This window comes from Phacochoerus africanus, chromosome 2, assembly GCF_016906955.1.
Source record: "Phacochoerus africanus isolate WHEZ1 chromosome 2, ROS_Pafr_v1, whole genome shotgun sequence".
Taxonomy (NCBI): Eukaryota; Metazoa; Chordata; class Mammalia; order Artiodactyla; family Suidae; genus Phacochoerus; species Phacochoerus africanus.
Window position 1 is genome coordinate 122,556,327 of NC_062545.1, and position 17,388 is coordinate 122,573,714.

Consider the following 17,388-nt stretch of genomic DNA (forward strand, 5'->3'; position numbering starts at 1 on the left):
ATGTTTCAACTTGAGGAGGTTCTTGTGCTCCTGAAATAACACAAGTGCCTATTTAATCTGAACACTAGAAATTATGCACCATGGTCAGATCAACATGCAGTTGCCACCAGGTAGTCAAACTCACTAAACTGAGTTCTTCTGACCCTGAGCAATTTATCCCAAGGTTTTCTTTTTCTGCAGGTCCTCAAGTGTGTTCCATGTAATGAAGCATAGTCACTACACATCCCGATTTGGCAGCAAACCTGGGTTGCAGTTCATTGGCATGCATGAGAAAGGCATCATATTCAACAATAATCCAGTCCTCTGGAAAGCTGTTAGAACTTATTTTATGAAAGGTATTTAAGTATGTGGCTATAGTCTTCTCTTTTGTTTATGTCTATTCCTGTTATGAATTCTTTTTTTTTTCTTTTGGTCTTTTTGTCTTTTTTTTAGGGCCACACCCACGGCACATGGAGGTTCCCAGGCTAGGGGTCCAATCGGAGCTGTAGCTGCCAGCCTACACCACAGCTCACAGCAACGCCAGATCATTGACCCACTGAGTGAGGCCAGGTATCAAACCTGCATCCTTATGGATGCTAGTTGGGTTCGCTAACCACTGAGTCACAATGGAAACTCCCTGAAATCATTCTTAACTTCTGTTTCTTCTTGGTTTTGAAATAGTAAGAGGTAACACTGATAATATATTTATATATAGTAGGCACTGTGTTGCCTCCACATGTTTTTGTTTTTACACTTTTTTTGTGTAATTGATTTCTGATATCATAGCATTGTGTTAAGAAAAGTGCTTTATATGATATCAGTTTTCTTAAATTTATTGATGTTTGCTTTGTCATCCAAGATGTGATCTATCCTGGAGTATGTTCCATATGCACTTGAGAGAACTACTGGTTTGGAATAGCCTAAAAACATCAAAAAGTCCATTTGTTCTAATATGTCATTTAAGGCCTATGTTTTCTTATTGATTTTTCTGTCTGGATAATGTGTCCATTGGTGTAAGTGAGGTGTTAAAATCTGACTGTTACCGTGTCACTGTTGATTTCCCCTTATATGCTATAAGCATTTGCCTTACATATTGAGATGCTCCTATGCTGAGTGCATATATATTTATAGCTTTATCTTCTTCTTGGATTGATACCTTGATCATTATGTAGTGTTTTCTTTGTCTCTTATAAGTCTTTACTTTAAAGTCTATTTTGTTTGATATAAGTATTCCAATTTCAGCTTTCTTTTGTTTTCCATTTGCATGGAATATCTTTTTCCATCCCCTCACTTTCAGTCTGTCTGTGTCCCTACAACTGAAGTTGTAAAGAGCATATATATGGGTCTTATTTTGAATCCATCCATTCAGCTAGTCTTTGTCTTTTGGTTGTAAATTTAATACATTTACATTTAGGGTAATTGTCAAATGTATGTCCTTATGGCCATTTTTAAAATTGTTTTGGATTTTTGCAGGTCTTTTTTCTTCTGTTCCTCTCGTTATTTGATGACTATTTTCAACGTTGTATTTGGATTGCTTTTCTTTTTTGTGTCTATGTTTCTATGTATTGTAGTATTCTGGTTTGCAGTTACCATGAGGTTTTGATACAGTAGTTTATATAAATACAAGGTTGTCTTACATTGCTGCTCTTTTCATTTCAAATGCATTTCCCATGTACTGCATTTGACCTATCCTCTTCCCATAGTTGCTTGTTTTTATATCATATTTTTGTATGGATGACTTCCTACTTTTACTGTATGTTTGCCTTTACTGGTTAGCTTTCCCATTTGTGAATATCCTCCCCTCCCTCCTTTCCTTCCTTCCTTCCTCCCTTCCTTTTTACAATGCCCTCAATAAATGGAAGTTCTGAACGCCTGGGATTAAACCCAAACCACAGTAGTGACAACACTGGATCATTAACCACTAGACCACCAAGGAACTCTCCATTTGTAATTTTCTTGTTTCTAGTTGTGACTTTTTCTTTTCCACCTAGAGAGTTCCTTTAGCATTTGCTCTGAAGGTGGTTTGGTGATGCGGAATTCTCTTAGTTTTCACTTTTATGTGAAGCTTTTGATTTCTCGGTCAAATCTGAACAAGAGCCTTGCTGGGTAGAGTATTCTTGGTTGGAGGTTTTTCATTTTCTTCATTTTAAATACATTGTGGAGTTCCCGTCATGGTGCAGTGGAAATGAATTTGACTAGGAACCACGAGGTTGCAGGTTCGATACCTGGCCTCACTTGGCGGGTTAAGGATCCGGCATTGCCCTAAGCTGTGGTGCAGGTCACAGATCCAGCTCGGATCTGGCATTGCTGTGGCTCTGGCATAGGCTGGCAGCAACAGCTCCAATTAGGCCCCTAGCCTGGGAACCTCCATATGCCATAGGTGTGACCCTAAAAAGACAAAAGGACAAGAAAATAAATAAATACATTGTACCACTTCCTTCCAGCCTGCAGAATACCTTATGGGTATTTCCTGACATGTTATTTGTTGATTTTCCCTTATAACTTTTAACATTTGTTGTCTTTAATTTTGTCAGTTTGATTAATATGTGTCTCCTTGGCTTCATCCTATATGGGATTCTACTTCCTAGACTTGAGTGTTTGCTTTCCCATGTAAGGGAAGATTTTGGCCCTAATAATACCTTCAAATACTTTCTCAGGCACTTTCTCTCTCTCTCTCTTCTCCTTCTGGACCCCTGAATGCAAATATTAGTATGTTTAAAGTTGCCCTAGAGTTATTTAGAATGGTCTTCATTTCTTTCCATTCTTTATTCTCTTCCATGGTGGTGATTCCAACAGTATTTCAGCTCATTTATTCATTCTTCTGCTTCAGTTATTCTGATATTGATTCCTTCTAGTGTATTTTTTTACATTTCAGTTATTTATTATTTATCTTTGTTTGTTTGTGCTTTAACTCTCCTAGCTCTTTGTTAAACATTTTTGTAACTTCTCAGTCTATGCCTCCATTCTTTTTCTGAGATCTTGGCTCATCCTTATTGTCATTACACTGAATTTTTTTCAGGTATATTCCCTATCTCCTCTTCATTTACTATTTTTTGTGGGTTTTTATCTCATTTGTTGGTCTGAAGTATGCTTGTCTGTAGTTTCATTTTTGTCTCAATTTCTGTGTTTGTGGTCTCCTTTCCACAGGCTGCAGGATTGTACTTCAGTTTGCTTATGGTGTCTGCCCCATAGTAGGTGAGGTTGGTCTAGGAGCTTGTGCAGGATTTCTGGTGAGAAGGACAAGTGCTTGCCCACTGGAGTGTGGACCTAAGTCTTGTCGCTCTGTTGGGCAGGACTCTGTTAGGTGGTCCGCTTAGAGGTGGTTGAGAACTCAGTATGAATTTAAGCAGGCTGTTTCCTTATGGGCATAAAGAGTTAAGTAATTTGCCCAAGTTTCCACCAAAATAAATGTAGCACTAGAGATAACCTCAGAGGCTATATATTTAACTGCCACTAATTTTATTCTTCTTGTTGTTGCAAAAACAATTTCATAAATTGAAAGAAGAATTGGCATGCTATATACTTAAGGTCACTTCAGTTAAAAATTAAGTGTATCAGCCATGTAGGTAATTTATAGCCAACATGTTTATTGAATCATGGTCTGACATCAACATGATTTAACAACAGCAATGTGTAAATATATTAGAGAATTTTAGTACTAAGAAAGGCTATATCTTGTCCAGCCTCTGAGTTTTATACTTATGGAAATTCATTTCTAGGGAGCTTGTGATTTTCCCCCCAGGCAACACAGTGAAGAATGGATGAGCAGGGACAAAATCCTAAGCCTCTTTATCTAGTGATTTCCCTCTTTACTATGTGCTGCTAGAACTGAAACCTTTGGGGAATAAATGTGACCAATCTTTGACATGACCATCAAAGAAGATGGTCATGGCCTGAAAATCTTGTCAGTGATGGAATCTGCTGCTAGATGGGTTGCAGGTCTGCCCACACTCCATGCATAGTCTTTCCTCCAGCCAGCCTCTATACTGAACCTAGATGCTGCTGCGTGGCTGCCGAGACAGGAAAAACTATGCCTGTCCCAGCCAAGTGGTGAGGCCCCTCCACAGAGCTGCCCATCACCAGGACTCAGCACAACTCTATCACAGCTTCCTCTGTCCTAGTTTCCTACTGCTGTCTCACAAACTGACACAGACTCAGGAACTTCAAACCACACATTGAGGATCTTATACGCTTGTGGGTCAAAAGTCGGACATGCGTCTCAAGGGGCCAAAATCAAGGCACTGGCAATGCTGTGTTCCTTTCTGGAGGCTCTAGGGGAGAAGGTGTTTCCTTGCTTTTTCCAGCTTCTAGAGGCCACCCACACCTTGGCCTGTGGCCCTTTCAATGATACTGCATTCTGCACATATGTTTAAGATGTAGCTTCAAGCTCTTGGACATAGAGACAAATCATACATCAGCTGGGAGTGGTAAGCAAAGCCAGCCCTTCCATGCAAAGGGCTGAGTCATCAGGAAACATCTGTCCCAGTTGTGGATGTAATAGTTACCCAGGAAACAGCATCCTGGCCTTTCCTATATACCAAGTTCCTCCTAGCATCACAAAGTATGCTACCAACCTAACTTTCCTTTTTATACATGTATGGAAATGGTTAGAGTCTAGGACCACTCACCACACCTCCTTTCTTATTGGCAAAGTCTTCCTTCAGGGGCTTCTGCAGCACAGCTGATTTGTATTGTTTAAGGAATCTGACTTTAATATCAAATCTGAATGAAAAACACATAAAAGAGAGAGATTATGCTTAAGGAAATTTAAAAGAAACAGAGCAAGGAAAGAAAGGACTTTAAGAGTTAAACTTGCATGTCAGACTACCTACTGTAGGGACGCACTGCTGCTAAATGGTCAGTAGCCAAACAAATGGAGAGATGAGACCCAGTTCACTCTACATACTTTCATTCATTATTCATGTATTCATTCATTCATTCCTCTATTTGCCAACAAGGATATATCAAGGGTCACCATGTACTGTGGACTTAAAACACAAAGCTATTAGGTTATTACAGCCCTAAAGGGTCCAATTCTTTGAGGAAGACTGTTAAGCAACCAAAAAATTGCTTCATTGTTACACTGTTGACTGAGTACAATAAATCTGGATCATTTGAAAAGAAACTCAAAAGGATGTATTTGATAATTTATAAGACTGGCATTTTATACATATGACATTAAACAGGAAGCACCTTAGATCAAAATGGTAAGATCCAATCAAATAGCTCTACAGCAATATTCTACCACCCATTGAAAAATGAAATAAATATCACCTTGGCCAAATTCAAACCTTCCTTAGAACAAAATGTATACAATAATATGGAAATCAATGATTTGTGATTTATGACAAGTACTAAATGTTTCATTTATATTTTCAGAAGTGATTTACCATCAAATGAAGAATTGCTTCATTTTGAACAGTTTTATTTTAAAAATCCATTCATTGATTCATTTTTAATCATAAATAGGATACCTTCTAGTAGGAAATTAGAAGAGTGTAGAAAAGGTAGAAAGAAGAATATGAAACTTTCCACCACTTAACGAACGAAAATGTGTGGCCAATTAAGCTCCAAACAGAAAGAGCCAAAGTCCGCTGATGGTGCTTGTGTGCCCTGGAGCTGGAGGAAGCTCACTCTCTGATTGATGTGCACCCTTCAGCTCTGTCCGGCCCTGGCCTGGTGCGCATGGTGACCGTCTGTGCCGATTCCATCACCAAGCACCTGGACAAGCTGGAGGAGGTCCGCAATGACTTGGGCTACGTGGACGTGTTGACCCTCATGCGGCGCATCATGCTGGACACCGCTAACAACCTCTTCCTGGGGATCCCATTGGACGGTATGGAAACTTTCGTCTCCTGACTTGACGTTCTGCCCTTCATTGAGCAGGACACAAGAAGGGTAATGGACTCAAGTAAAGATAGGCTCTTTTGCACACTGCTCTTCTTTAAACATTTCTAAGTAGCCCTAAAATGTCTTCCTGGTAGGTCTGCCTTGTTCACGAACAGGATCTTGTATATCCATTGCAGGGGCCCTCTCCTATTTCTTGTGTTTCTCCTTATTGCTCTAGCAAATAGGATGCTGTCCACAGTGGAAACCTAACAAATGTGATCATTTTATTTGTTCATAAATATATCCTACCACCAAACCTATATATTTAATCATTTCCAATCCTTATTTTAGGCATTATCTATGCCTATCTAAACATACACATACAACATATTATACATACAATAACACTCCTCTCTCTCAAACCCACATAAGTATGAAAACTTTGATTCTGTAACATCACTGGGAGCTGATGCTTCAGAAATGATGCTGATAACTACCACGGATTTAGTATCTACTATGTGCCAAGCACTTTAAAAAGTTGTTTCCTATAGTTTGTCACATAGCATTTATAACAACCCTGGCAAGACATCCCATTCAAAAAGCTGCTTTCCTCACTATTTTACAGCACTAAGTATTAAAACACATACATGCAACCCTACCATCTACAAAGAAGCAACATTAATCAGGGGAGTTCACTCCATCTGGCTGTTATCAGCCTAATGTAATTTCTCCTCACTTGATTTCTAGCAGTGTCCATCCATTCACACATTCATTCAGCTGATATGTATCCATTGCCTACTATATGCCTATTTATGCCTATTTATGCCCATTTTGGGGGATGGAGCAGTGGACAAGACAAAGTCCTTGCCTTCAAAGAATAGGGAGACAGACAGGAAACTAGTAATATATTAGGCAATAATAAGTGTCTGGGAGGAAAAAAAAACACATCACCACAGAGAAAAGAGCCAGAAAGTGAAAGGGGGGGGGGGTCAGTGGGAGGCCAAGGCTGTTGTGGAGAGGGTGGTCAGGAAGGCCTCTGTGGAGAGGACATCTGAACATAGCCCCAAACGAACAAGCCACAAGCCAGATGCAGTCCTTCGGGAAGAACACCACAGGCATGAGAACAACGCATGGTTTCCACACTTGCCCAAACCACCTGAGCTAGCACGCCTGCTCCCTGTTTGACCCCATTTGGACAAGCAGACAAGCGGGAAGCCCTCCTTCCTCTTCTCCACTCTCCCTGCCTCATCCCCCTGCTCCTTCGTGATTCCTTACAAGAGTCATAGCACCCGCATCTGATTGACATCAGGAGGGGAGCCCCATTCACTCTGAGCACTTCAGTCACTGCCTCTTGCCTGATCCCCTTCGGACAGGCACTCCCACAGTCCTGACTGCCTGCTCAACACACATCGCTCCTGAGGTTTACAGGCTTATAAGCCCCTGCTCCTTGGTTCCCCGCTAGCCTTGACTCCTAGGAGGGATCAAGGGACTTCGACAGCTGTTAACTCACAGATGCAGGCTGTGGTGCTAAGGACCTGCACGACCCACATGCAGTTATGTGTATTCTCCTTCTGCTCACCAGGCACTTGTTGAACTCTCAGTTTGCCTCAGGGACCCAGGGCGACTACGATGAAAGGACTGGACTCTGGGGTCAAAAAGAACTGGGCTCCAGCCTAGGGCCTGCCTGGCACCCTGGCTGGTTGGGGTTGGGTGAGCTTCTTCGTCTCTATCAAGTTCAGGTTCTGCATCTGCACAATGGTGACACTCACTCCCCCAGAAAGACTGTAAACATTAAATGAATCTCTTGTGACAAGCACCTTGCCCTGTGCCTGGTATTTAGCACTTGAAAATGAATGTCTATTCCCTTCCTTTGTGTATAATTTGAGAAATATAGGGTTTTCTTTTCTCTAGTATTCAATTTAATTCATGAACATCCATTAAAAGCTGACAGCCCCAAGACTTAGACAAGGGAGAAGAGTCCAAGATGAATTCCACACTCTGGACCTAAATATAAACAGGAAAGTGATGAGGCTTTTACCTTCCCATGTGCTAGAACTGAGACCATAACAGCCATAGTTAGTAGTGCCTTCTTCTGTCCTACAGTAGGAAAACAGGAGGGAGTTGGAGGCTCAGCCAAAAGGGAGCAAGTGAGATGCTAGGCTGTGCTCTAACATAAACTTGAAAAGTGGCAAATTTAGATACCAATTTAGATGCCAAGCAGATTAAATTAGTGTTGGTTTGTTTAATGGCATTCACATGGCTGAAACACCTACTGAAGGTGGAACCTTGCCCTGCTTAGAATCTCAGATGGTAGGAAACTCTATTGAGGACCTTCTCTGATCAGTGTATCTTTCTTGGGCTTCCATTTTTGCTCAGCTGCTCTGCTCTGTTTCTGTTTTTCCAGAAAAGGCCATTGTGTGTAAAATCCAGGGTTATTTTGATGCATGGCAAGCTCTCCTTCTCAAACCAGACATCTTCTTTAAGATTCCTTGGCTTTACAGAAAGTATGAGAAGTCTGTGTAAGTAACACATTTTAGAAAATATATCGGTGAGACTGGATTTATTTGTATTGTCTTAGATATTGTTGGCCTCTTCAACAAAGTTTCTCCTCTCTAGAATCATAAGGGAGCTGTTAAGTTGCTGATGAAACACTTCTTACAGCAATTCTGGTGTGCATAGCCAGTTCAAAGAGTAAAGAAAGCCTTTTGCCTGTGCAGTTGTCCAGCCAGAGGGCTGACTGGGTGGTCTGAGAGCTCCATGTCTGGAAATCGGACACTGTAGAGTATTTTAAGATGTAGAGAAGGGTTAGATAAACCTATGATTATTATTTATCAAAAACTCTTTGCATGTCTGAAAGAATGGAAACAACATCATTTTATTGCTCTCTTGCTTCTGAATCAATTTTACTTAACTTGAAGAAATTCACAATAGTTGAAAAATAATTTTTTCACAATAAACTCATAAAATGTGTTGTTTGCTTAGTTATGTATCTTATATCTCTGGGGATCCTAAAATTGTCACTAAATGAATATGATTTGGTCTCAGAGTATTCTAGCAGAAGCATGGTTGAATGCTCATTCATCTGTAATCAATGGGTTTTTAGAGTGTAAGTAACCAGCAGGTAAACATGTTACCTGTACCACCAGTGAAAAGCTTAGGGGATTTAGAGTAAAGTGTCTCCTGTCTCTATGGCTTAGTACCAGAATGGCTTTGAGAGGTTATATAAACTAAAATATAACATATCTTCCATGGTGGGGATATAAATTAATGAGATCCTATGTGTAAGGCAATTAGCACAGAGCATGATACATAGCAGGTGCTAAACATGCTTTCTCCGTCCCACGGATCTTATCTTCCCCAGATATTTGTGAGTATCTTGAATTCTCCTTCCACAAACCTTGCCAAACTTTTGAAATCCCAACTTTATCCTGTTGTATATTTTGAAATTCACTAATACTAGTCTCCAGGAAGTAAGTTAATTTGATGTTGCTTTATTTATTCTCAAGTATTTGATGCATATCAGCTGGATGATTTGGACCCTTGCCTCTTAATACATTTCACTTATTTTGCACCAGAGTTTATTGTGATTTGAATCAATAGGAGAAAGGATTCATCCCTTCACTGTTGTCAGATCTGGTGCTATCTGAAGAGTCTTTTTGTAGTTGTCTGTCATTAGTTTAGCTTTGTTATGGTCAGCAGGCCCATTAAAACTTATTGTGGTGAGACTGTATAATGGTTTCACTTTGGTTTCTTTAAAATTAGCTCAGCAGCATTCCCTCTCAATGTAACATTTTCCAATGATTACTAAACCAGTTTATATCTTCTATGTCCTAGAGCTGTAAAGACCTAGAGAATTCTTTTAATCCCCCCCCCATGTGCCTGCAATAATGCCAATACTTTTTTTTTATTGAAGCATAATGGACATGTAACATTAGTTTCAGATGCATCGCATAAAAATTTGATATCTGAATATATTGAGAAATGATCATCACAGTAAATCTAGCTAACAATGATCAACATACTTAGTTAGAAAATCTGTTCCTAGTGATAAGAACTTATCAGATCTATGCTCTTAGCAACTTTTAAATACACAATACAGTATTCACTGTAGTCACCAGGCTGTACATTACATCCCCATGGCCTACTGATCCTATAACTGGAAGGAAGCTTATACATTTTGACCTCCTTCACTCATTTCACAGCTACTAGGACCCCTCAATGCTCAGAAACTACAAAGCATGAGCAAACTATCAGGAAAAGTATTTCCTGTGTAGAAGAGGAACCCAAACTCAATAGTCTTCAGGGCGAGGCAAACAGAAGTGGGCAGAGTGGATGTAAGACAAAAGGCAAGAGTGGGGCTGATGGCACACCGAAGAGGGAGTACACCCACTAAAGGCATTCACTGGCTCTGGTTTTTGATGTTTAATTTAAATACCCTGCTGGCCCAGTCAAATTTCAGAAAACCTGATCAGATTTAGCCTTTTGGTACCAGTTTTTAATCCCTAACTTGAGGTTATAGCCTTGATTTTACTACTAGTACCTAGACATCTTAGCTAACTCTGTATAACTGTATATATATATATATATATATATATATATATATATATATATATATAATTTAAGGATATTTGTGAAGAATTAAGTATAAATTCAGTTATGAGCACTAATAGCATCAACTAAAGCAGATCATTTTATGTCAACAATTGGCAGAGTAATCCATATATCTGTGTACAGATAGATTATATTTTCACTGCCTTTTGCAGAAGGTATTTGAAAGAGGACATGGAAATTCTGATAGAAAAAAAAAGACGCAGGATTTTCACAGCAGAAAAACTGGAAGACTGCATGGATTTCGCCACTGAGTTGATTTTGGCTGAGGTATGGATCTGGACTATCCATAATTCCCACACAACACAGTGTATGATTGTTTACAGGTGTCTAAAAATTCACTCCTGTTATCTGTTGCATGTTTCTGCTTAATAAAGTATCTGTTCTAGTATTTCTATAATGCCCAATGCAACTGCCACTATTAGATATTCTGTTAGGACTGACCGTTAAAACTAAAATTTCGAGGTGTCTATACAATACAAAATATGAAGACCAGGAAGTCCAAAGACACTAAACATATAGATACTTGGTTAAATTGTTCAGCTTTGGGAGTTCTTCTGTGGCTCAGAAGGTTAAGGATGCTGCATTGTCACTGCTGTGGTTCCAGCAGTTGCTGCGACTCCTGCCACTGCTGTGGCACAGGTTCAACCCCTGGCACAGGAATTTCCACATGTTGTAGGCATGGCCCACTAAAAAAATTTTTTTCAGCTTTGAGCTGAAGATTGTTACAAAAAAGTCCATTGACAATCCCAAGGATACATAATCTCTACAATTTCATTTTGCTGACCTTGTTGATCCTTGAGTGACACCTTCCCCCTTGTTCTGAAACATTCATTCACTTTTCCAATGTTTCCCCCCCTCCTTTCCATTGCTCAGAAACGTGGTGAACTGACAAAAGAGAATGTGAACCAGTGCATACTGGAAATGCTAATTGCAGCACCAGACACCATGTCTGTCACTGTGTTCTTCATGCTGTTTCTCATTGCAAAGCACCCCCAGGTTGAAGAGGAACTAATGAAGGAAATCCAGACTGTTGTTGGTAAGAATGTATCAAACAAATAATAGAGTTTAGAAAACAACTCCTTCTGAATATCAGCTTCAGTGTCCTAAGAATCCTATGTCAAACTCTTCATTACAATCCACCTAAAGAACAATAAAACAAGTCACTGGGTCACAATGTCATTAGGCCAGACAGGTTAAAAAGGTCGTACTTCCCGGCTTTTTCTAAGATAAACAGTACATGTTTATTGGGAAAAATTCAAATAATAAAGAGATGTGTAAAGCAGAAAGTCATACCCCTGATCCATCACACTCTCTACCCCAGCCTCATCCCATTCCCCAGGGGGAACCACCATTAATATTTTGCTGTGTGTTCTTCAAAGCCTTTTTTATGGCCATATAAACATGTATATATGGTTTTATTTGTATGTGTTTTAAAAACATGGGAACTTTCACAAGATTTTCCTACTTGATCAGTGACAAAAGGTTTTGAGGGTCCACCCAGGGAAATGTTTATCCTTTACTGCAGGGTTTCTGAATTTCAAGCCGCCCATTCTAAGTGAACTTCCAGCTGGCAGCAAAGGGAGGGAAAGAGGGTGAGAGCAAAGGCAGGGGAGCAGGGTTTCCCTCTCCCACCACCCAGTCCAGGGGTGCTAGCCCCATCCTCCACCCCACCTCCCTGGCAGGGGAGTCCCCAGGCCCTGCTCAGCTCTTCCCAGCTCCTCCTCTTCCCTGCTCTGCCTCTGCTTCAGCATCATTCTGCCCTCTGCTTCTGAGATCTCCACTCTTCCAGGGACACACTGCCACATTCCAAAGCCAGAACTGCCTCCTGGGAGTAAACATAATGCCTTATTTGCAATGTGCTTCATGTAAGTCATCTCTTTAGGGTCACATTTCAGACACCTGTGAAGAGACATCAGAAATGATATAGACTTTTATTTCTGGACTTTCAGACTCCTTGTGAAACAACCTATTTTGCTGTAGAAAGGCACCATCTTTTTAAAACAATTTGAGTGCTTCTTAAAATAGTTGAAAATAAGGGGAAATTTCATTTAAGGCTTAACTATGTCAAAGAAGGGGTCTGCAGATGACTTGATGTAGGAAGGAAACTGCCTGGGAAAATAGATAGCGAGGCGCCAGAAGAACTCTCAAGTTTAAAATTGCATACTGATTTCAAACTGTCCATTTCAAGTTATGGGTTCTGTGCCAGGTACAGGGACATGGCAGTGCACAAGCCAGTGCCATCCCTGCAATCCTGGTGCTTTCAGTCTTGTGAGGAAAAGAGAACTCAACATACACGCTCACTGGGGTGAAAAAGAGAGTCAAAGAACGACGACCACTAAACATGTGTACCTGAGCCCTCCAGATCCACATGCCTGGTAATTCCTTCCTAGGGAATGCCTTTGGTTACCTTTTCTGTCACCCTCCCCCCACCTCCCCACCTCAGATAAACTTACCCACTAGACTCTTAAGTGCACAGAGAGCAGTATGTAAGGGGCTGGGTTGTAAGAGTTGTGGCCAAGTGGGACCTCTCCTGAAGAGCATAGTTGTACAGGACACAGAGCTGCCTCAGGACCCTGGGCTGGTTTGGATTCTGCAAAGGAGTGGCCCATTTGAGGATGCCCTGAAGCTTTGTCAATTCTGAGAGTAATCCAAGCCTCTGACCAGTATCACTGGGAGTGTCTGTCAATCCCCAGCTCACTCTAAGCTGATCTGAGGTACCTGTTTTGTTGTGGTGGAGAGAGGGGTTCTTGCCATTCCACCACATCAGGCTGTTCTTGATGAGATGGGGAGGAGGGACCATCAGTGATAGTTTCTTTCTTCTTGGTTTTGTTTGTTTGTTTGTTTGTTTTTGTTTTTGTTTTGTTTTTTGTTTTTTGGTTTGTTTGTTTTTGTATTTTCAGGGCCTCACTTGTGGCATATGGATGTTCCCAGGCTGGGAGTCGAATCGGAGCATTAGCCACTGGCCACGGCTACAGCAACTCAGGAACCAAGCTGCTCCACAGCTCACAGCAACACCAGATCCTTAACCCACTGAGCAAGGCCAGGGATTGAACCTGGGTCCTCATGGATACTAGTCAGATTCATTTCCACTGAGACATGAGGGGAACTCCCATCAGGGATATTTTCTGACAGATGACTACACAGGCTACCAGAAGAGAAGGATTCTTTGAACTTGGTTAAACTCACCATCTCACCCTGACTAAAGAAGGAATGAATGTCTTCTAGAATGTAGAGCAGGGGACAAAACTCAAGCAGCACAGAGGCCAGGCAGATCAATGTGTGAAGCAGACTGGGTAGGTCTACTTGCTGCTGCAGAGAAGATATCCCTCTAAAGGGCTCATCAGACACTCAACTTCTGCCCACTGTTGCCACATGGGGGTGTGGGTCCAGTGTTACCTGGTTTCTTGGATTTTTCTAGAAATCCCAACATTTTTAGGATATCCCCCCAGATGTTAATATAATTGACTTCAAATCTGAATATTTATAAGACACTGTGCATTGAACATAGCGTATTTGGCCCAGGTTACTGGTTTACATTAGAATTATAGAAATAAGTTTTTTTCCAAGCAAGACTGAACTAACCTTTACCTATACTGATCTGAAACTAGGACTTTTATGCCCATCACATATAGAAACTAACATGCCCTCTTTTTGCTTTTCATCTGCTCTTACAGGTGAAAGAGACATAAGGAATGACGACATGCAAAAACTCGAAGTGGTGGAAAACTTTATTTATGAGAGCATGAGGTACCAGCCTGTTGTGGACCTTGTCATGAGAAAAGCCTTAGAGGATGATGTCATCGATGGCTACCCGGTGAAAAAGGGAACCAACATTATCCTGAATATTGGAAGAATGCATAGACTCGAGTTTTTCCCCAAGCCCAATGAATTTACTCTTGAGAACTTTGCCAAGAATGTAAGAGCCCTTCCTTAAAACCATGTGCCACTCTTGAAAATGTCAACTGTTAGATCCTTTCTGTTTCTGTGTCTGCCCCATGCACATTTCATTCTGTTTACTCATTCCCTTCCCACCTCACCAGGAGAACACAGGTCCCCTAGACTGGAACCTGGCCACCATGGCTGTCCTCAAGCCAAGGAGGCTGGATCCCCAGCTCCGGGAAATGTCCTCATGGAGACCACACAATAGGTCAAAATGTGAAAAATCCAGGCCCTTAATTTGTCTAAAATGAGGCAAATTTTGTTTAACCAGCCAACCAACCCCCTTTTTCCATTTCAACTTAGGAGTCTGTCACATGCAGATTCACTTGCAGCATCATCTAGGCCAAGGAAATCCACTTCTGCTTCAGACAGAAATCAAATGAGGCAAAAAGCTTTGGTTGTTGAAGTCTGCCTTTGGTTCCCCAAGTGGCCCCACAAGCACTGAGCCTCAATCTAAACAGGACTCGGTTACTGGAAGAGGCTCAGCTTATTCTTTTTCTTAACTGAACTGTACTGGAGATTGTCTCCATTATGTCAAATTTTAAGTAATAGTCTTTTTCACCTGAGTATCTAGATAGTCCCTTCTGTGCCCATTTTTTGAGTTGCATATGGGGAAGAGACGTGATCTTAATTAAATCAGTTCTCTCATTCTGTTTCTATATAAGCAACCCATGCCGTGATGGCAATTAGCCAAAAAAAAGAAGAAGAAGAAGAAGAAGAAGAAAAAGCCATGGCCATCCCACAGAGCCAGCTGAGTATTTTACATGAAAAACAAAACTGGGGACTTTTTGAGGCTCTGTCTATATCACAAAGGGTGAATCACACTGGATGGAGAAAGAGACTTATCTGAGTTAACAGCCATGCTTCTTCATGAAGGAGCAATATGGCCCAGTTGTTGAAACCAACCATTCCATCTGACAGTGTTTTCAGGGTGAATCAAACAGCCTTTACTACTCTGGCTAATTGTCTGACTATTTTCCTAGGTTCCTTACAGGTACTTCCAGCCATTTGGCTTTGGGCCCCGGGCCTGTGCGGGAAAGTATATCGCCATGGTCATGATGAAGGTCACTCTGGTCATACTTCTGAGACGCTTCCAAGTGCAGACACCGCAAGACCGGTGTGTTGAAAAGATGCAGAAGAAAAATGATTTATCCTTGCACCCAGATGAGACCAACGGCCTGCTGGAAATGATTTTCATCCCAAGAAATTCAGACAAGTGTTTCACTAAATAAAATTGGTCAGTCCCTGCCCTGGACCAGTTCTCAACAGTATTCCACATGGAAACCACCCATCTTTGCTAGCTAGTCCTCCTCACATGAACATTCTGTGGCCTGTGGTGTTTTAGCAGCTTACCTGCTCTGTGTTATCAGCATACCAGATGCACTGTTCTCCTAAGCATATTCAAGCCAGAAACCAGACTGCAAGAGAACATATGGAGGCCAAGAGTTTGTGCAAGAAACTACAGCCTTAAAGGACCATTTCCACAAAACAGGTTTTGGAAAAATGGAGACATCAGCAAACTCATTCTCATCTCTTCTCTGTTCTACTGTGAGAAGGGAACCTTTTAATGTCTGGGGCAGAGGCACTCAAATTGATTAGAAAGGTCCAGCTAACATCTGGATACCTATGGCCAAACATACATGGTAATTTGATTTGGTGTTTGGTGGGATTTGGGGACTACAACATCCGAAGCCTTGAAGAAATGCTTACAAATTCAGCATGTGACTTTTTCTATAAATTATATTCAATTAACTCTTATTTATTCACATGTGATTTGTCTGCAGCAAAAGTTAAATCAGAGAATAGACTTGTGGCTGCCTCAGGGGAGAGGGAGGGAGTGGGAGGAATCGGGAGCTTGGGGTTAATGGATGCAATCTATTGCTCTTGGAATGGATTTACAATGAGATCCTGCTCTGTAGCATTGAGAACTATGTCTAGATACTTACATTGCAACACAGCAGTGGGAGGAAAAAGTATGTATACATGTATGTGTAACTTGGTCCCCATGCTGTACAACGGAAATAAATAAATTAATTTAAAAAAAAGTTACATCAAAGAGCATCCTTTCCCAATGTCTCAATTTATGCCTCAACAAGACCATATCTCTGCTATGGGGGGGGGGAATCACAAAATGTGTTTCAAATTTAAATAAAATTCTTTTTTTATGTTGCATTGTTATTCTGCCCCAGGAGTACATTAATCAAGAGAATTCCTTAGTTTAAAAGCATCTATGAACTCTTACCACAGCTCCAATGATTTGGAGGAGGAGAATATCTGAATCATTGTCTAATTCTACAACCCACTGGGCTCAGAATTCTAAGGAGTGCTCCTCATACACCATTATCCTTCTCCTTCACCACCCGTCCTTCACTTTCCATGACCCCAAGAACAACAGATCAGCAGAGAACATGGCCAGGGTGGACCCCTGAAATCACTTTTTATCCTAACTCAGATTTAGATTTAATAGCTACCTTAGAAATTTAATAATTTTATAGTTTATTGAATCACTATATGTAATCTTGGATAAAATTTACACCTTGGATTTAGATCTAGAGAGGGAATCGAAGAGATGACTAAACATTCCAAATCTACTTTTCTTTTGTTATATCTACTGACGGCCACTTAAAGAGTGAAAAGTTAAACTCATTTACAAACATGTAAATGTTTGCCATTGAGTCAAGCTGAATATTCTTCTCATCCTGCCATTTGGCAATCAGGCAACACTGAGTGTAAAATGAGAGTGTTATCTCCTGAGAATGGAAGCTCTTTTCTTTCCTTTGGAACCTATGCCCATCCCTCATTCTTACTGTCAAGATCAACACTCAGTCAACACTCTTAAGAGATATTCTAATTGATCCAGACACCAAGTAAAAGGTAAGCAGGTATCCTAAGAATTCAGGATGGGCGTTAATAAAGAAGGAAACAGTCATACTTTCTGTACACCTGAAACTAATAAAATATTGTAAATCAGTACTACTCCAATTTTTACAAAGTAGGAATTACTTGAACTTGGAATTAGATGGACCATCA

General features: G+C 40.8%; 1 protein-coding gene across 1 annotated transcript in view; it reads left to right on the forward strand.

Moving 5' to 3' along the window:
• Positions 1 to 16,536, forward strand: part of LOC125119417 (aromatase 1) — a 31,300-nt gene extending 14,764 nt beyond the window's left edge. The window contains exons 4-10 of the mRNA XM_047766351.1: positions 181 to 335; positions 5,639 to 5,815; positions 8,213 to 8,327; positions 10,572 to 10,686; positions 11,293 to 11,455; positions 14,094 to 14,335; positions 15,342 to 16,536. Of these exons, the coding sequence (XP_047622307.1) occupies positions 181 to 335; positions 5,639 to 5,815; positions 8,213 to 8,327; positions 10,572 to 10,686; positions 11,293 to 11,455; positions 14,094 to 14,335; positions 15,342 to 15,590 (1,216 nt within the window). The 3' untranslated portion in view covers positions 15,591 to 16,536. The remainder of the gene's footprint in view (positions 1 to 180; positions 336 to 5,638; positions 5,816 to 8,212; positions 8,328 to 10,571; positions 10,687 to 11,292; positions 11,456 to 14,093; positions 14,336 to 15,341) is intronic.
• The last annotated feature ends 852 nt before the right edge of the window (positions 16,537 to 17,388 follow it).